The 19,172-nt window shown below is 45.9% G+C and overlaps 1 protein-coding gene across 5 annotated transcripts in view; it reads left to right on the top strand.

The window, feature by feature from the left end:
• Osbpl3 (oxysterol binding protein like 3) overlaps positions 1-19,172 on the top strand; it is a 180,638-nt gene that overhangs the window by 111,046 nt on the left and 50,420 nt on the right. For all 5 annotated transcript variants that reach the window (XM_036180240.1, XM_036180238.1, XM_036180236.1 and 2 more), the window contains 7 exons: positions 702-869; positions 1,360-1,483; positions 3,812-3,915; positions 4,098-4,190; positions 5,081-5,237; positions 15,576-15,706; positions 18,683-18,790. In XM_036180240.1, coding sequence (XP_036036133.1) covers positions 702-869; positions 1,360-1,483; positions 3,812-3,915; positions 4,098-4,190; positions 5,081-5,237; positions 15,576-15,706; positions 18,683-18,790 — 885 coding nt within the window. The remainder of the gene's footprint in view (positions 1-701; positions 870-1,359; positions 1,484-3,811; positions 3,916-4,097; positions 4,191-5,080; positions 5,238-15,575; positions 15,707-18,682; positions 18,791-19,172) is intronic.

Raw genomic sequence — 19,172 nt, 5'->3', positions numbered from 1 at the left:
GCCAATCTGGGCTATATAGCAATACTCTTTCTTAAATAAAAATTACTAATTATAAGCATTTTTTCTGGAAAGTAGAAATTCACAATTCCCCATTTATGGAGAGAATGGATAAACTTATGTATAATAACACTAACAGCAATGCAATGCTTTGTCGGATATTTTTCTTTTTGCTGCAAGAGGCAAAAATGCTCTTTTGGTTAACGCTCACATATGTCAACAGCTGCTTCTAGCCATGCATCTCTTGTCAGGGTAAGATGAACTCAGGCCAGTGCTTCAGGGACATTTCTACTGCGTTCCAGTTCAGACCAATTGCACAGTCTGAGCTACAGGCGTTTAAATGAAGAACCGAATTGATACGGAGGTGGGCAAGGCCCAGGCTTGAGAACTTGGAAATGTCTTAAGAGACAAATGTGAGTTTCAGTTTGTTGTTTAATAAAACTGGCCCTCTTTGTGTTCTTAAAAGTTGCATGGCAGTTAGAATATCTCAAAGGAAACACGAATATGTATTCTGTGAAGACACCGCTTCCTCAGGTGTTCTCCGAAACCACATAAATGTATACCAAGGCAGTAAATGCGATTTCTTTCTTTTTTTTTTTTTTCATGTGTGTGAGTTGTGGGCCAGGAGTGGCCTCATGTTGATGAGAAATTGATCCTTTTAGCAAGTGGCTCTCTCTGACGGCTCTCAATTTAACACCCTGTAGGTGAAGTCAGACGAAGTCTTTGATGAGTGGGTGTCCAAGCTCCGACACCACAGAATGTACCGGCAGAATGAGATCGCCATGTTTCCTCGGGACGTCAGTCACTTTTTCCCAGGGCCCACTGTCACAGATTCCGCCCCAGGAGTGTTCGAGGCCATTTCCAGTAGGAAGGTAATGATTATGAGTCTGGGAACAGAGAGGCCCATTCTGGGACTGAGTCTGTGGGTGGAGCAGGGTAAGTGGGGGTGGTATTTAATTAGTCTCTTGACCAGTGAGTCTGATCCAGGATGTAACTAGCATGGAGTAAGGTAGGGAGCTCAGGCAAGGTGATTCCTGGAGTCTTGGGCTCCCTCTCAGCCACACTGATGCTGGTTTTCCTACTTGGCTGTTGGATGCAGCTAATTAAGCATGTGTACAGTCACACAGGATTGCTGACCCTTCCCCAACGTATCTTTACTGTGGTATCACCATTTTATAGAAGAAAATAAGGACTGTCACTCAAGGCCATGGAGCATGGTGTGGCTTAGCCGGGGTGATAGAGTCTCTTCTAGGGGTCTTTGCTAGAATGTTCTTCCCAAATCAGCGCCCTATCCTTTCCCTTTGAAGCTGTCCCTGCCACTCTCTGTTTTGATTTCTAATTTCTCTTGTCATCCATGAGCAGCGCAGCAGTCTGTCAAAGCAGAATTCATTTCAAACTGGAAGCAACCTGTCATTTTCTTGTGGTGGTGACACACGAGTTCCATTCTGGCTGCAGTCTTCAGAGGACATGGAAAAATGCTCAAAAGGTAGAGCAGTTTGACTCCTGTGTTTCTTTCTGTCATGGCTCTGAGGTGATATGTAGTGGATAGCCAGCTATCCACTACAGTGATACATGCGTGGCATTGCCTTCACGTGCATTTGTGACCCATCTGTATTCCATCCCTTACTTTGCTAATGAAGGTCTCCTCATCATTAGCCAACATGCTCTCCCCAAAGAGCTTAGTGTCTTCACCTGGATGCGGAAAGACTTCCTAGTCTAGTCCTGGGATGGATGCATGAATTTCTCCTGGGGCCGTAAATCATAGCTCCACGGGTGGGGACTGTCAGCTCACTCACAGTCTTTTAAGTGCCAAAAATGACTCTGCTGCCCACCCAAGATGAGGAGTCAGTGTCCACTGATTAAGTGGCCAGGTGGAAAGCCCACTTAAGCATCCTCCACCTTGGCTGTACACTAGAATCATGGAGAGAGCTTTTAATGATTTGATTTGATTTTTAATTATGTATATTTGTGTTGAGGGGAGGGGTATGTGCCTGTCAGTGCAGGTACCCACAGAGGCCAGAAGAGGGCATCAGGTCCCCTGGAGCTGGAGTTACCAGTGTTTGTGAGCTGCTCAGTGTGGGTGAAGTTCGTTCCCTTAGAAGAGCAGTATACACTCTTAACTGCTGAGCCATCTGGACCCTTTAAAGTATGGGGGTGCCCATGCCTATGCGTCTGTCCCAAATGAGCTGTTTAAATTAGTCTGGGGGTATGGCTGTAATGACCCTGATCCCAATATTCCTTGAAGGACTCTGACAAGGAGACAGGATTGATCACTCCTACACAAAGCAACTCAGTGGCTTTTGTTTGTTTGTTTTGCTTTGTAAGTTTTATTTCTTCTTCCCCTCCAAGACATATTTTTAAGTGCATTGGTGTTTCTCCTACATGTATGTCTATGTGAGGGAGTCCATGTCCCCTGGAACTGGAGTTACAGATGGTTGTGAGCTTCCATGGGGGTGCTGGGGATTGAACCTGGGTCCTCTAGAAAAGCAGCCAGTGCTCTTAACCACTGAGCCATCTCCCTGACCCCAGTATTCTCAACCTTAATCAGCTAAAACTCATCTAGGGAACCAGACTGAGATTTCTAATGGGATAGAAAGTTTAGAATTAATTGTTAATGTGAGGCCTGGAGCAAATGGAATTTAAACTTTCCGAATTCAAAAATTAAGTTGGGAGCTCAGTCATAAAGTATTTGCTATGCAAGCATGAGAATCTGGGTTTGATACCCAGAGCCCACAAGGTCAGATGTGGTAGTGTGTACTTGTTATCCCAGGCCTGGGGAGCTGGAGATACATGGGCCCCTGGGGCTAGGCAAGCTTGGACTACTTGGGAAGATTCTGGCCAGTGAGAGACCTTTTCTTGAAAAACAAAGTTGATATAGCTCCCTCGCGCGCGCACACACGCACGCACGCACGCACGCACGCACGCACACACACACGCAGTTTTTGAAGTATGTCCTTGATTTTGAGGCGCTAGTGGAAAAAGTTCTCCATGGCGGCCTTCCCTGGGTTGCATGAGATGTGGTTCCCACTGAGTATGCTGTCTGCCCCTCCTGTAACTGTGGCTTACCAGCTCCACTGACTAGCACTGGCAAAATGGTCCCCAGAGTATCATTCCTGGGCCAGCATCAGCAGGCTGGCCTGGGCTTATTAAAAATGCCATTTCCCAGGCCCAGATAACTTGTATGCGTCATAAACTGGGGACAGAGCCTACAATCTGTGAGCTTAACAAGCCTGGCAGGGGATTCTGCATCGGAAGACTGACAGCTACGATGTTGAATCATACGGGTCTGCATGGCTCAGCAGAAACACCATCCACATCCAGTGCACACAGCCAGCGGTAGAGTGGGCTGTTTCTTGAGTTAGTGACTAGGGCCTCCTCTGACCATGCTCTTCTGTCATCTGAGGACCATCGCAGAGGCTCACTATTGTCCTGAGGCAGGTACCCAGATACTAATATAGCTTATAGCCTATTGCTGTTGGATCAGGGGTGCTGCTGCTGGGGTGTGTGTCGGGGGGTGGCTTCTGTTTTCAGTTGCTGCTGTAGGCTGCTGCTGAGCACTCTGCATCAAATCATTTCACTCTCAGCACTATGGCTATAAGTGTAATTATCCCCATTTCCCCTATGGGAAAACTGAGGTACAGGTCACCAAGTGGATTAAATCAAGGTGGCCTTGATCCACAATCCTAAATCACTATCATCTATGGCCTTTCCTGTGTGTGGGAGAATGTAAAGGGGAAGTCAAACATGGAAATACAGAGCCTGGTACTCCCTGGTGCTAGTGGACAGTCGTGAACATCTGCCCTCCCTCCCACAGACCTGGCACACTGCCATGCCTATCTGCTGGAAATGAGTCAGCTCTTACAAAGCATGGACGTCCTGCATCGGACATACTCGGCACCAGCCATCAATGCCATCCAGGTTGGCCTGCCTGCCTTTCTGTTCACCTTCTGCCTTCCATGTCCTCTCTGGTGCCCTGCATTTGACTAACAGTGGGATGCTGCCCATCCGGTTGCTTTAGCCAAACTCAAGGGGATGGCTTTCGTCACCGGGGTTTGGGGGGACCTTACTGTCTGTACTCTCTTTCCTGTTTTGAAATGAAGGGTGGAGCTTTTGAAAGTCCCAAAAAGGAAAAGCGCTCGCACAGGAGGTGGAGGTCCAGAGGTATTGGCAAAGACGCTAAAGGAATGCTGCAGGTAACCCTCGCTTCGCAGCCAGGCCTGCTTTCCTCAGCTGCAGGTAACCCTTGCTTCACAGCCAGGCCTGCTTTCCCCAGGGTGCCACGCTGCACACCAGTGTGCAGGAGCCCCTGACTCAAATGGGACAGGAAGGTGAAAGGTCTGGAGTTGGTGTCTTTGCCCTGTGAGGAGAGATGACTCTTATTACGGAGGCCCTCTGGTTACAGGCATAAGGCCATGAGTATACTAGGGCAGGGGAAATTTTCCTGAAGGAAAATGGCCTGCCGCTGTTGTGAGGATTTGGGGTCTTTCCTTCTTTAACATCTAGCTTGTCTGTGATATTCCCTGCTCTGGTATGTGCCTTGCCTGGTGGCTGCTGGGACCCAATGCTCTGACCTACCTACCTTTGTTGCTCTCGTCCCTTGGAGTGGGCCTATCTTCTCCTAGGGTCCATGGGCCTGATCCTCTGTCCTGCAGGCCCTTCTGCCATTTTTTTTCTTCAAACCCTCAGCGCCCCTCCAGGGCTGAACTTGGATGTTTTCAGAGTAGAGAACATTGCACATGCAAATGTGAGCCGAGGGTTTGTTTTCTAGAGGCTCCAGGTGCAAGTAAAGAAAAATCATCTGGGGAACTGATTTGCTCTGACAGCCTAGTTATGTGGTGACATTCATCGTCATTTCAACCCATGACTCTAAAGCTGTCATCATGTCTAAGGCAGCATGGGATTTCCTGCCCATCTGAAGTTCAGACAATGCAAGTGGCTATGGGGATCATCGTCCTGGGTTTTTATTCATTTTTCTTCAAAGTTATCCCTCGGTGGGAAGATACACCTCTAAGATGCCTCCTTGGTCAGTTCCAGTCATGAAGGCTTTAGTCTAAATAGAAACCCTCTCTTTTCTGTCACTTAGGTCCCTAAACCTTTTTCTGGCCCAGTGAGACTACACTCTTCCAATCCTAATTTGTCAACACTGGACCTGGGTGAGGAGAAGTGTTACTCAGATGGTTCTGAAGCCTCATCCGAGTTCTCCAAGATGCAGGAGGACCTGTGCCATGTTGCCCATAAAGGTAAATGAGGTTTCCTTCTTCCTAACAAATAGGATGGAAATATCTGTCAACACAAAACTACAGCTATCATCTTTAAGGGGATAATAGATAGATTATTCTATCTATTATTTTGAGTGACCGTGGCCTAGGAACACGGATCTAGGTTACCCCAATTTCCCAGTTCCAAAGTGGAAGCAGTTTAATGAAGTCTTATAGTTTTACAGAACAAGAAAGTCATAGATCAAGGCATGTTTAAAATACATTTTAGAGAGTTAGTAACAGAGAGATGGGGGAAACTTTTCCATCTTTCCAAGATGCTCTCTGATGACATTCTTAGCTTGTGGGTAGGTGGAAACCCGTGATCTTTTAAGTTAGTGGATTCTAAAAGGTTTTTTTGTTTGTTTGTTTGTTTGTTGTTTTTTAATCTATTAGTAACAAGATGTTAGTTTTGACACATTTGGCAGGAAATGTTCTAGAGGGCTAGAATTATCCCAAGATAGGGCATTTTCCCTCTGGATCGGCAGCATTCCGGTCTCTCCACAACACTGCATTCCTAAGCAATCAGTCCATCTCTGCAGATACAGCTTCCTCCCTGGAGTTCTCATTCACATGTCCAGTGTATGACCGAATCTGGGGCATCCTTACAGAAGCTGTCTCAGCTGGTTGGTTTCCTGCTCCAATAAGGGTTTTGTAAGCCTCGTTTTTATACATTTCTTTGGTAGTGTAGACGTTGTTGCAAAGATTTTCTTTTGATCTCTTGGAATAGATGGGGAGGGTTTGGGATCTAGCTGACACAACCCAAGGATTCAGCCAACTGAAGACTGAAACTGTTTTTCAAGGTCACTTCTGTTTTGAGCGCAGGCTTTTGCCATTGTCATTAGCCCCTAAACAAAACAGGACGGCAACTGTACACCGGGTGTTACATGTACAGGTACTTAAGCATCTAAAAATAATTGAGCACATATTAGAGAATACAACACGGCGGGCCCACCATACTTTACAATAGCAGTGTTCATATGCTGCTGGTGGAATATAAATTGGTACTTTGGGGATTAATATGGCATTTATTCCACTATTTTCAACCCCTACTGAATAGTTCGTCTTTGAAGATTCCATTTGTAGGAATTAACTAAAAATGTATCCATGTAGAGCTACCTACCCTAGCATTATTCCTCAGAGCAAAACATAGAAATGTGTTTGACGTTGTTAGCCATTACAGAAGTGATGCTGCACTGAGGCCTCACTGCGCACTGTTTGAAGGGAAGTCTCTTAATGGAGTCATGACTCTCCGGAACCAGATCTCTCATCTGTTACTGGTGACTGTGGAAGATGGTGCTGCATCCTGGAAAGTGGCCTGGCAGTGTTGTATAAAACTAAACGTGTACCTTCCATAAAACCCGATACCAGTACTCCTGAGCATTTAACCCCAGAGAAGTGAGGACAGTTATGAGGACAACTGGACACAGATGTTTAGGGCAGGGCTGGGTTGTGGCTCAGTGGTAGAGCCTCCATGTTAGCATCACAAAACCAAAATACCATGAGCAGATTTATTTGTATTGGCCAAAGACTAGAAACATTTCAATGTCCTTCAGCAGATGAACAGTTAAACAAACAGCGGTATCCATGCAGTGGTTACTACTCAGCAATAAACTGGAACAAACCATGGATAGATACAGCTACCGAGATAGAGTTCAAGGGCATTAGCAGAATGAAAACAACTGATTCCTAAAGTTTACATCCTCTGTGGCTTCACTTCGTAAATGGTATAAAATGAAAGAAGAAATTAGTAGGTGCAAAGTTTAGGGACAGGGTGGGGCAGTGAGGAGTATGGATGTAATTATAAAGGGACCTTTGTGCTGATGGGAAATTCTGTTTTTAATTGAGGCAGCGGTTATAGGAATTTGCCAATGAGATAAGATCACATTGACCTATAGCTATACACATATGTACAGCTGAGTGCATGTAAGTTTGAAGAAATCTGAGCACAACTCCATTACCCTAACATCCGTGTCCTGGGTTTATATTGTACTATGGTTAGCAAGTAAAATGTTACCATGAGGAAGAACTGGGTTCAGGACACAGGGCACTTCCATACTGCTTGCCAGTTCCTTCGAGTCCATAACAGTTGCAAAGTGAAAATTACAAATAACCATGATTGGGGTTGTGTGTGGCTGGGTAAGTAGAGTGCCTGGCTAGAAATAGTCTCAGTGTCCGACGATGAGAGGGGACTGGATTTTTAGTGTAACACGACATAGAATGGGTTGTTTAGCACATTAGCACCTTGCACTGAGCCCTGGGTGTGCTTTCGGGTGTTTGGTGTTTGCTGAGTGCATTAGAGGCACCATGTCATTTCATTCTAGTGGAAACGTGGGTGGGGAATGAAGTCTTCACTTGCCTGCGTGGAAACCCGAGGATAGCAAAACTATCCAAGGGTCACCTGACAGCAAGCCTGAGGCCGAATTACAGCCTGGTCCAGGCCAGGGTGCACTCTTCATCTGTACGGATGGGAGGCCAAATGTTTAATTAAAAAAAAAAAAAAAGAAAGTCTCCAATATCTAGTATAAAGTTATTAAAGTTACAAAACAATATGTACAAAAAAAGTATGATGCCATTTAGAAATAATAAATATATTCCTGGCATATGTAAGTATACTTAAATGTCTAGGATGTACAGAGCATTATTTGCAGAAACTGAAGCTCTGAGTGCTGGCTAGCTCCCTCTGCTAGTGTCTCTTCCGCCTCCATGTATTGACTGTTACTGTTAAAGTGAAATGGATTAAGACACGTCAAGTGGCAGTCCCACTGTGCCTTCCCCTTCTTGCTCCAGACTTTCGCTTTCGCTTTCTATTATTGATTCCCACAGAGAATACTCCCTGATCTATATACGTAAAAAAATATATAATTTTTCTTTCTCTCACCTGACAAGTCTCAAATCTATTTGGTTGTGGGATTGGTGATAAGACAACCATATCATGCTTGGGACAGACTCCTCCCTCAGCCTCCTCTCATGCTTGGGACAGACGACTCCTCCCTCAGCCTCCTCTGCTGGTCACCATGTGCACCTCTCAGTGCCCAGCGGGACTGCTGTCCCATGTCTGTGAGAGCTGAGGCGTTGCCTGACCCTTCCTTCCCAGCTCTTCAATTGTCTCATGGACATTCTTTAGAAGGTTCTTGCAATGAGGACATTCTAGGATTGGTGGGAGTAGGCCCCTTTAAAACAGTTACCTTTGAATAACATGAACTACTATCGAGAGTTGAGGAGACACGCCCCTCTCCCATAGGGAGACGTCTGGGCTTTACCTCACCGCTGAAGCAGCTTGTCAGCAGGGTAGAGGCTGCCACCCATCCTGGGTGTATCCATCGATCCTGGCTCCCTGTAGTGGTCTCCCCCTCCTTGCAGGTCTGTAATCCCCACTCCCCGCCCCTACCACCACACACACCAGCTGTGCTGTTGGGTCTTTGTGAACCCAGAAGGCTGTAGAGTCGCGATATATGTCACTGAGGTCAAGGTTTGTGCTCCAGGAACAGGCCAGGGGCACTGTTCAGCCACAGCCAGAGTCCCTTGGGTTTGCAGGCGCCCAGCCAGCTCTTCTCCCTTGCTCTGGCTTTCATTTCTACTTGGTTCTGTTCGATCTTCCTGTCGCCTCTTCTGCACCACTAGAGGGGCCTCATGGCACAAAGACCATGCACAGATTTGCCCTGAGCCCTAGAACCCGTGTCCTTTCACACATCTGTATATTCAGACTCAGCCATGCCTTTCTCCCTGCGAGGGTCTCGTTTTGTTACAGACACTGCCTCTTGTCCTGTGACTGCAGCAGGGGTCTCCTGACTGTTATTTAGAAGCAGCTGAATTAAAGTTGAGAATTCATGTCATATAACCTGCATACCATTAAACATCTGAATTATGCTTTTGTAGATCTCTGCTGTAGATAGGCAGCAGAGACCCAGCCCAGTTGTAAAAGTTCCTCTGTACATTCATTTTTAGGCATGCATTGAACTCCCCATGGTTCGTATTTCTGGCTTTGTGTATGTCAACATGCATATAGGCAAGTGGAATGGAATACACTGACTCTTAAAGTCACAATTTTTGTTGCATACATTAGCTTTACATCTCCCAAAATGTATTTTATGAGATTCTTAATTCACAGGATGGGTAAAAAGTCAAAAAACAAATTTTGTGATTAAAAACACCTGGAAAATGCTGCCGACTGTGGCTGGTTTGGGTTTTACATGTGGAACTGTAGGTAGGGAAATGTCCAAAAAGGCCTGCAGTCAGGAAACCTGTGAGTTAGCTTTGATTTTCAGTGTTAGTTGTGAAATTCCCCAGTGACGCATGGCCATCTGGTAGGGAGCATGTCAGCAGACAGGCAGGCGTGGCACTGGAGAGCTTAACATCTTATCCACTATCACCCAGCAGAGAGCAGTACTTGGCCTCCCCCAGGGACAGGCCACACCCCCTCCGACAGGCCACACCCCCTCCAACAAGGCCACACCTCCTAATCTTTCCAAAGAGTCTGCCAGCTGGGGACCAGACTTTCCAATATATGAGCCATTCTCATTGAAACCACCACAGAAGGAGACATCTGCTTTCTGGCGTGGAAGAGAAACAGACGTCCTGGCATCCTATTGATGAGAGAAATCCTCAGTTACAGATGTGAAAACTTAGATGAGACCAAAGTCCGCCTCTGTATTCCTTTGTGCCTGAGTGTTTTCCAGTGTTAAATTGGAATTGAACGGTCACTTTCTCAACTGTTTTGAGCTGCAGAAACCTTGAAGGAAAAGCCGAATTTGTAGCAGCACTACCAAAGATTTTTTATAGCCTGAGGGAAGTGCGGTCCGTGCATTGTTCACATTAGAATTCACTGTACGTGTGTCAAGCAGTTGGGTTCATGTACATGCTCAGCAAAAAGGAGGGTCATTTAGCACAATTCACGGATGTATCTAAATCAGTTCAGATGGAGTACCAATTAGAAAATATTTTACAGCTATGGGCACCATGGAAGAGGTGAAACTTAAAAAGTCAGATTAAAGATCACCAAATCGCCCAGATCACCTAACATTCAGATAGGAATGTTGGTCTTCTGAAGGTCACTTCACATGGTTTCCATTAAAAAGAAAGAAGGGCTGGAGAGATGGCTCAGTGGTGAAGAGCAATGACTGCACAGCACAAGCACCACGTTCAGATCCCAGCACCACACAAACACTGGGCAGACAGACACAGGAGGCTCTCTCGGCTTGCCAGCTTCCAACCTAGTGGGGAAAGTCCCCAGCAGATAAAACAAAATCTCAGACTCCAGGTCCATTGAGAGACCCTGCCCTTGTACCCCACCCCAAAGAAAACCCAAGGCATGAAAGGATGCTTCCTTGAGCATGCATGTGCTCTCTGTCTCTGTCTCACACACTACACACTACACACTACACACTACACACACACACACACACACACACACACACACACACACACACACACGCAAAAGTAAAAGGAAGGAAGGAGAAATGAAATTCTACTCTGTTGGGTCCTATGTTCTCATGTGCTTTCTCATTGTTTCCTTAAAGCACGGTGAGATGCCAGCATTTCCCACATATTCAGTCTATTTAGGTTTGGAAACTGATTCCTGCACAGTCTAAACCACAGCTAAGCATCAGGGACTGAATTTACCTTACTACACACTTTCTTCCCTCTGTACCACACAGTACTGGTGCTGTTGATAACTGTGGTCTCTCCTGATGTTAAGAAGCTGCTAAGGAGGGAGAGCGGGCAGGAGAGCTCCAGCTCATGATCCATGTATGGCTTCCCAGTCTCAGAGCTTCTCCAACCTGATTTAGTCATGGGAGCCTTAAGCAAGGAGAAAGGGAGGACCAAGAGTCAACTGGGTAAGACCTATGGTGTCCATTGTGCAGCTGGAGCTGAAGGGTTCTGACAGTCAAAAGCTTCTGGGAGTCAGGTATGGATGGCAGTGCTTACCAGGGCTTGGGAGGATGAGGCAGGTAGACTGTGGGCTTGAGACCAACCAGGCAAGATCCTGAATCTCTCTCTCCTCAAGAGAGCCCAACCTGTGTCCCACTGTCCTAGTCCAGCAAGGCTGAAGGCAGGACAGTGAGATTTTAAAGCAGGTTCTGAGACTGCCTTCTGATGGTTGACTTCCCCGAGAAGACAAGCAGCCGTGTGGACAGTGTGAAGAGACCCAGGCAAGCATCGAATAGATACTGCAGGTCTCCGAGCACTGTGACTGCCTCAGGAGGCAGGCAGGGCTGGAGTAGCTTGGGCTAAAGACCATTTGGCAAGGGAGTGTTGCCTGGAGAGGGTGGGCCATCCTCTGGGGTGGGTGGCTCAGATGACTTTTGAGGTTCTCTGTAGCTCTGTGCCTCTCAGACTTCTTTGTTTATCCAAAGGTGCAATACACCTATTTAGATACCTTTTTTAAGCTTTTTAGTCTCCAATAAAAATTTTGGATGACATTAGAAATAAGTAAGAAGACACTCCTGACACAGGAAATGCCTCTAACCTTTGGGAACCAATGTCACTGTCTTAGTCACGGTTGCTGTTGCTGCAATGAAACACCATGACCAAAAAGGGAGTTGAGGAGGAAAGGATTTCTTTGGCTTACACTTCCACAGCATTGTTAATCACTGAAGGAAGTCAGGACAGGAACTCAAACAGGACAGGAACCTGGAGTCAGGAGCTGATGCAGAGACCATGGAGGGTGCTGCTTACTGACTTGTTCATCATGACTTACTCACCCTGCTTTCTTGTAGAACCCAGGACCACCCGCCAAGGGGTGGCCCTACCCACAAAGGGCTGGGCCCTCCCCCATGGATCACTAATTAAGAAAATGCCCTGTTGCCAGATCTTATGGAGGCATTTCCTCAAGTGGGGTTCCCTCCTTTCAAATAGCTCTAGCTTGTGTCAAGTTGACATGGACTAGGCAGCACAGTCTCTAACAGTGTAATTGCCATCTCCTGGGAGCAGCATCTAGCCACTGCTGGGAGTGAGGAATCCAGAGTTGGCCAAGAGTGACCACTTTAATATCCTCTGGGTGGGTCTGAGGCCATTTGAGAAATTCAACCAAGTGTGGAGCCTGAGACAGGAGGAACACACATTTGTAGCCAACTTGGGTGACGTAGTGGGACCCTGTTTCAACACACACACACACACACACACACACACACACACACACACACACATACATTTATTTATTTATCACACATGAATTTAGGGGACCTGGTTTTCTAATCCTTTTTTCAGGTGATCGAGGAAGAGTTTTTGATATCTGACAATGAAATATGACTGTATGGGTTTCTCTTTGTTTATGCCCACTCTAGTCATGGATATACATTCCTTCTCCTGAAGCTAAGGGTGCCAGCCACTGAACCTAGCCCTTTGCTCTTGCTGGCCAGGCACTCTGTTAGTGAGCTCTGTGGTTAGCTTTCCTAGCTGTGCACTCTGAAACAGATAGTGCTCATTCTGTCCTTTAGAAAGCATAACCAGGAATTGTCTAGTCTGGTGGTGAGTCTCTCCTGGCGGCAGGGCATCTGAAAGGCAGAGCCAACCAGGAGCATGCTCGTGGTATTTGGAGGAATACATGTGTCCATGGGAAGGAAAATCCCCCAGGGACCCACTAGGACAGCTGTGGGTATCCTGGGGAGCGGAGGAGAGATGTCTAACCAGGCATAAAATGCAGTGAGGTTCTTTTGTGGCCTGTTGCCCTTCTCCCAAGGCTGCTGCTCTTTGGCTCAGCAAGCCCTGGCCATTCCTCATTCATATATTCTCTACCATATGTGCATTTATTTATAGTCATCCTCCTGGTGAGAGCTAAGTGTCACACTACTCCTACTGCCCAGATGTCAAGAGGATGCAGACATCACTTTCACGCATCTATCTCTTCCGTCATGGTGACTAGCATCCTTTTGGTAACATCCATTATGTATTGCATTTGTGCATTAGGTGAAGGACTTAGCCTGCATTGTCTTACTTAATCCTTATTACAGGATAAAGTAAATGCTAGCAGTATCTCCATTAGGGTTCAGGCACATCAGATACTTTCCCAAGGTCATAGAATGATAATGGGCCCCTCCCTTCTGGCCATAGAAGCAGCACTATAGCTTGTAAGTGTGTGTGTGTGTGTGTGTGTGTGTGTGTGTGTGTGTGTGTGTGTGAGAGAGAGAGAGAGAGAGAGAGAGAGAGAGAGACAGAGAGAGAGAGACAGAGAGAGAAAACAAATTGCTTGTTTGCATTAGGATATTATGAGGATTCTGTCGATCTATCTATCACTAAGTGCCCTGGATGGCCAGCAACAGCATATAGAGACAATGGACAGTCTGGACAATCTTCCTTCTCGCTGATAAATGAGGGAAGCAAGTCAGCAGTGAGTATTTAGTTTCTGTTATTGAATAGGCCGTTCTTGGATAACAATACCTCTGGAAATGCAAGCCTGTGAAATTTAATAAACTACCAGGTCACTGGAGAAGCCTGTCCCAGTCCCTTCCTTCTTGCCCTTCTGTGACAAACTGTAATGGAAGAAAATGGAAAGATGCTATCTAGTGTGATCTCGGTGATCAGTGCTTTAGATAGCCATTCCCTTATCCTTAGGGAGTTACTTGGACCCTATGTGATCAGAACCTAATAGATATTTTGTCATACCTGTTCCTGTCTCCCCCACCCCACCCCGCTGTGTGTGTGTGTGTGTGTGTGTGTGTGTGTGTGTGTGTGTGTGTACATATGTGTGTAAGTGTACATGTTTGCGTGTATGAATTTGTTGGTGTATATGCTCCAGCTCCCACTTAGGGTGTGTGTGTGTGTGTGTGTGTGTGTGTGTGTGTGTGTACACCTTTGGAGTCAGTCCTCATTTCTACTGTTTGGGAGCAGGTTTCTTTGCTGTCCCCTGCTGTGCATGCCAGTGCAGCTGAGCTTCTGGGGATACTCCTGTTCCCACCCCCCCTCTCGCTTTCCGTGGGTCCTGGGGGTTTGAACTCAGGTCCTAGCGCTTGCACAGCAAGCGCTTTATCCATGGGGGCATCCTACAGCTTCCAGCTCTTTTTGAAAGCTCCAGTTTGGGCATTTAAGTGATTACTGGTTCTAGGTTCTCACTGAATCTGAAAGCTCCCCAAAGTGAGCAGAGAGGCTGAATGCCAAAATCAGAGATGGGGGGACTCTAGTGCAGCCAGAAGAAACAAGAGGGACAAATGGGGCGACGCCTCGTTTTGAATCATTTTGACCCTCACAGAAAAGCTACAAACGCAGAACAAAGAACCCCCAATAAACCCTCCGCCCAGACTGACCTTTTTCTTTTTTTCAATTCCTCCAGTTATTTATCCCCAGCTCTCTCTACACACACACTTTTATTTTGTTGAAATTTTTGAGAAAAGGATTCCTGTGTCATTATGCCATTCTTTGAGGCTTTATACTTTATATACTAGGCACAGTGTAGCTTTCTAACACAGGGCCTGTCACTGGGAAATGACACTTTGGTCTCCCATTCATGATGTCAACTTCTAAAAAAACGTCTTTCAACGTTGTTCTCCCATTGGGACAGGATCTGGCCCCTGAGCATGCATCGGCTTTCATTGTCTGGCTTCTTCAGCACAGTTTAGTTGGGGGCATTTTTTTTTTTATAGCGCTGACACCTTGGTATCTTTGAAGAGTTTGGGCCAGCTTTTAAAAACAGATGTTCCGTTGTCTGTGGTTCCCTCGCGATCAAATCCAAGCTCACTTATCCCTGACTGGCCTTCAGCATAGTGTGACTTTCCAAGGCATTGTAGATAGAGGTACCCAGCGTTTGCCTGACCCTCACTGGTGGTTACTTTTGACCACCTGGTTGAGTTATCATCTCGTCTTTCTGATGTAGTGATAGCATATTTCCCTTACAGCCAGCAAGCCTTGTTCTTAAACCATTTCTAGCCTTTAAGGACACAAATAATACTGGTCGTTTTAAACCTCTAAGTCCTAAAATCATGGAGTGCCTTAGCAGGCACAGGCCTTCGGGTTGACAAGTGTATGCAAATGTTAATAGATTCTATTTTTCCAAGTAGTTTTAAAAGTCCACAGCAAAATTGAGCCACACAGTCTCCCCGTGTGCCCCTTGCCACATACAGAGGCCTCTCCCGCTCTCAGCACCCCACACAGGATTAGGGAAGGTTAAACTGAAGAACCTAGGTTGCTACATGTTGTCACTGGACCCTGCAGTTTCTATTAGGGTTGGCTGCGACACATTCAGTGTACTTTTAAAAATCGATGTAGAACGCATATTTACTCAACTCAGAATACTTTGCTAAAGTCTTGTGTGAGAGATACACTTTTCTGCGTTTTGTTTTTAATGATGCCTCTTCCTTGTTCCTTCTTGTAATGATTCTATCTTTATAGTTTACTTCGCTTTAAGGTCGGCTTTTAATAGCATATCGACGGAGAGAGACAAGCTGAAGCAGTTGATGGAGCTGGACATCTCCTCCCCACCTTCTGCTCAGGTCGTCGGGCTGAAGCATGCTCTGTCATCTGTAAGTTATGTGTGTGTCTGTTTCACAAACGTCTGCAAATGTGCCTGGGCTTGTGAATTACTAACACTTTCCATTTCCATGGCTGCATTGAAAATGGATGATTTTCAGGGTTGAGTTGAATCTGAGGGAGAAAAACCAAATAAATGATCCAAATGATATTCCAGCCTTTCTTCAGACTAATGCATTCAAAAGAATCCCAAACCATAGTAGGTAGGATTTTCTTGAATGTTCAACTCTCTGAATTTGATTTCTTCTGACTTCTCTGAATTTTTCTGTTTCTATCAAACTTTACTGTATGTTTGTCTGGGAGTTGTGCAGACATTTGTTGGTTAATGCTGACAAAGTTTGACATTTGGGAGATTTTGTGGCTCTGAGGCATCATAAGTTTAGATCATCTTAACAAATAACACATGGCAGCGAGAAATTTCCAACTTACACATTATCTGTCTCCAGTGCAAAGTGCTGATCCTACTTAATGCTCTTCCAAATATGTGAGTGATATTTTATTTGAATAAATAGTACAAAACTTTCAGTTTTTCCTCTCCTGGACACAGATGAATCATGAAGGGACTGTCAGGCAGACCCCTGTCATGGCCTCAGGTGAGTTCCAGCTGGCCATTGTCACTCATGATTATTTTCCCAGCTTCTGTTTGTTGCTCCGAATGGCTGGGCTCCATTGATATGCTATGTCCTGATGCTACCCGAGCAGCTGAAGGTGTCTAACACTTTAATCTTGACCGCTGTCAGGAAGCCAGAGAACCTTTGAAACAGCATACAAATCTGTTCTTTTCTCTTCGCTTGTGCTTTGAGAAAGAATGCATCACGTGTAGCATTACTGTCTGAAGCACTACTGACTTGTACTTTGGGTCAGGTAGGAGTGATGTGACTATTAGGATCATGTGACCAGAAGCCAACCTAAGCACCGAGGGGGTAGGGGGAGTCCATTCATGGTTTCAAATTGTCATACTACTGAGAAAATTAATGCTACCAATGTACTGTTAATTAGTGAGTGTTACAATGTAATGTTAATGATGGACAGTACTTGCTGGAGATATTTCGGATACTTTCATTCAGTGGCAATTCCAACTATGCTATCTTTTGTTTGTTTTGGTTTGGTTTTTTAGGACAGGCTCTCAGCACAGGTAGGCCTCATGGAGTCATGTGGTCCTGCTTCCATTTTCCACGTGTTTAAATTATAGTCATGTGCCCAACTATGTTATTTTTGAAAGAAAAATTTCACTCCATATATAGTCTCCATCTTTAAATTTTATTTATTCATTTATTTGTTTATGTGTTTGTTTATTTATTTTGGGTTTTTTTCAAGATAGGGTTTCTCTGTGTGACATCCCTGGCTATCATGGAACTCGCTCTGTAGTTCAGGCTAGCCTTGAACTCATAGAAATCCACCTGTCTCTGCCATCCGAGTGCTGGGATTAAAGGTGTGCACCACCATGCCCAGCCCTCTGAATCCCTTAAGAATAAGGTCAGAGAGAAAGAGACATCTTTTGGACCTTGGGGAACAGCTTCCACTTTTTCTTTGAGGTTTATTTCTTGCTGGTACACACTCTCATTGTTCCTGTCTGTGTGGCTCAGTGCTTTTAGAAGTTCCTTCTGATGATGGGGTCCCTGAAGTTCCTTCCCGTGGACCTCCTCTCCCTTCCCCTTCTCTCAGAGGTCCAGCCTTCTTGCTAATCTGCTTGGCTACACTTAGTAGACTGTGGTTTGCAGGCCAGATTTACATCACCTTTACTAAGGCACGCACTCACAACCACATTAACAGTTTAGAAAGAAATAAGATAAAACACAGGATACTTTCTTTCCCTTTTGGCTTAGATTTCTGATTTAGCCCAAGACTTGTTTCTTAAATTTTTTTTCTTTTTAGAATAATCACCAAACTACTACAATGGATACATGAATATATAGCTATTGAATAGATATATTTAATATATATTACCACAACTTCTAGGCTTTGCTAAGATTCTGGCCACTGTAGCAGTGATGTGTTGCCTCACAGGGGTTGTTATATGTGGTTAAATGACCCTGGTTCTTGTTCAGAGTTTCTCAAATAATTCAAGGGTTCTTAGAATAACCTATGTCCTCCATGGCCACTGAAAAGTAAAACTAGAGCCAGGCATGGTGACCTTGTAATCCCAGCTCCAGGGAGGAGAGGCCAGCCTGGGCTACAGAGTGAGACCATGTTCCGTACATTCAACAGTGGTGATAAGGAAGGAAATAAAGGAAGTCCTTTAGGGATCCAGGCAGTAGACAAGGCAGTCATGAGAGTCTGCCCCTCCTAACGATAGACCTGTAGTCATAATGCACAGGAGTGCCAAGGGAAGGAAGTACACATCTTCCTTGTCCTGTGAGGCAGAGAGGTTGAGATAGGAGGTGGACAGTCCCAGGAGGACATAGAGGTCTTGGGTAGTTTGTTTTCTTTATGGCTCATACCCAGCGCCATGGTCCGCAAGTGTTTAAAATGTGTAAGTAAGCTTGCTTGTTTATTGTTTGAAAAGTCAACTGTCTTATTCCCCAAAATGAATAAGTCACCAGCATTCTTCTTAGGTCCAGTGCAGCAGCGTGATAATTAATGCACACTGGGTCATGTCCACTGGCATCTTGTCAAGGACAGGAGAGACTAGGAATCACTAGGTTTGGTGGGGTGGAGGGTGGGGGCGGTCCACAGATCAGCATGGCAGGAAGAAAAGATACTGTGAATGGCTAGTTTTAAAAGCTTCCTTCTGCAGCCTTACTAACCTTTTTCCCACCTGGGAGATGAGATTAACAAGGAGCATCCCGGACCCATATGTTATCTCCCAGCCTCCTGCTGGAGAGCAATGGGGAAAGCCCGGACACACCCCTAGGGTGTCCTGTCCAAGGGGATTTTCGCTTCTAGACTTGCTTGCGCCCAGCATCCTGCTGCGTTTTCCTGAACTGTCCATGTACTAATAAAGCCCTGCTATTTTTAACATATTCCAGGCCCTAGCACAAAACACAGATCTTAAAGAACGCTTACGCAGAATCCATGTGGAAACTCTGCTCCTCGACTCTCCCGCTGTTCCCAAGTCGGGGGACAACCTGGCAGAGGTGGGTAGGTCTCATCTGATGACTGTTCTCTGCAGCTGCCACCCAATCCCCAGAGCCCTCTGTCCAGTGGCATGGCTCTCTGCTCCACCCCCTTGAGTGGCAGCGGTGCCCCTGGCCTCCCCCTGCGACTGCTGAAGCCCAGCTCCAGCTGAGCATGTGGGATTCCAAGCTGCACTGGCAGAATGCAGCTCAGTGCACTGGTCGGCTGCGAGTCCTTCCGTGTCTCTCTACCTCATGCCCGCTACGTGTGATTCCTTTCGCCCGCCGTGTGTTACCTGAGTGGGAGCTAGAGAAAGACAAGGGCTTTTCCTTGTCGTTTCTAAAGAAACCTCCATGTCTGTGGCCCAGATGTCTAGTTCCTTGCAGGCTTCTTGCACTCTGC

The sequence above is a fragment of the Onychomys torridus genome, chromosome 3 (assembly GCF_903995425.1).
Source record: "Onychomys torridus chromosome 3, mOncTor1.1, whole genome shotgun sequence".
NCBI classification, from domain to species: domain Eukaryota; kingdom Metazoa; phylum Chordata; class Mammalia; order Rodentia; family Cricetidae; genus Onychomys; species Onychomys torridus.
This window is presented reverse-complemented; position numbering and strand designations above follow the sequence as displayed.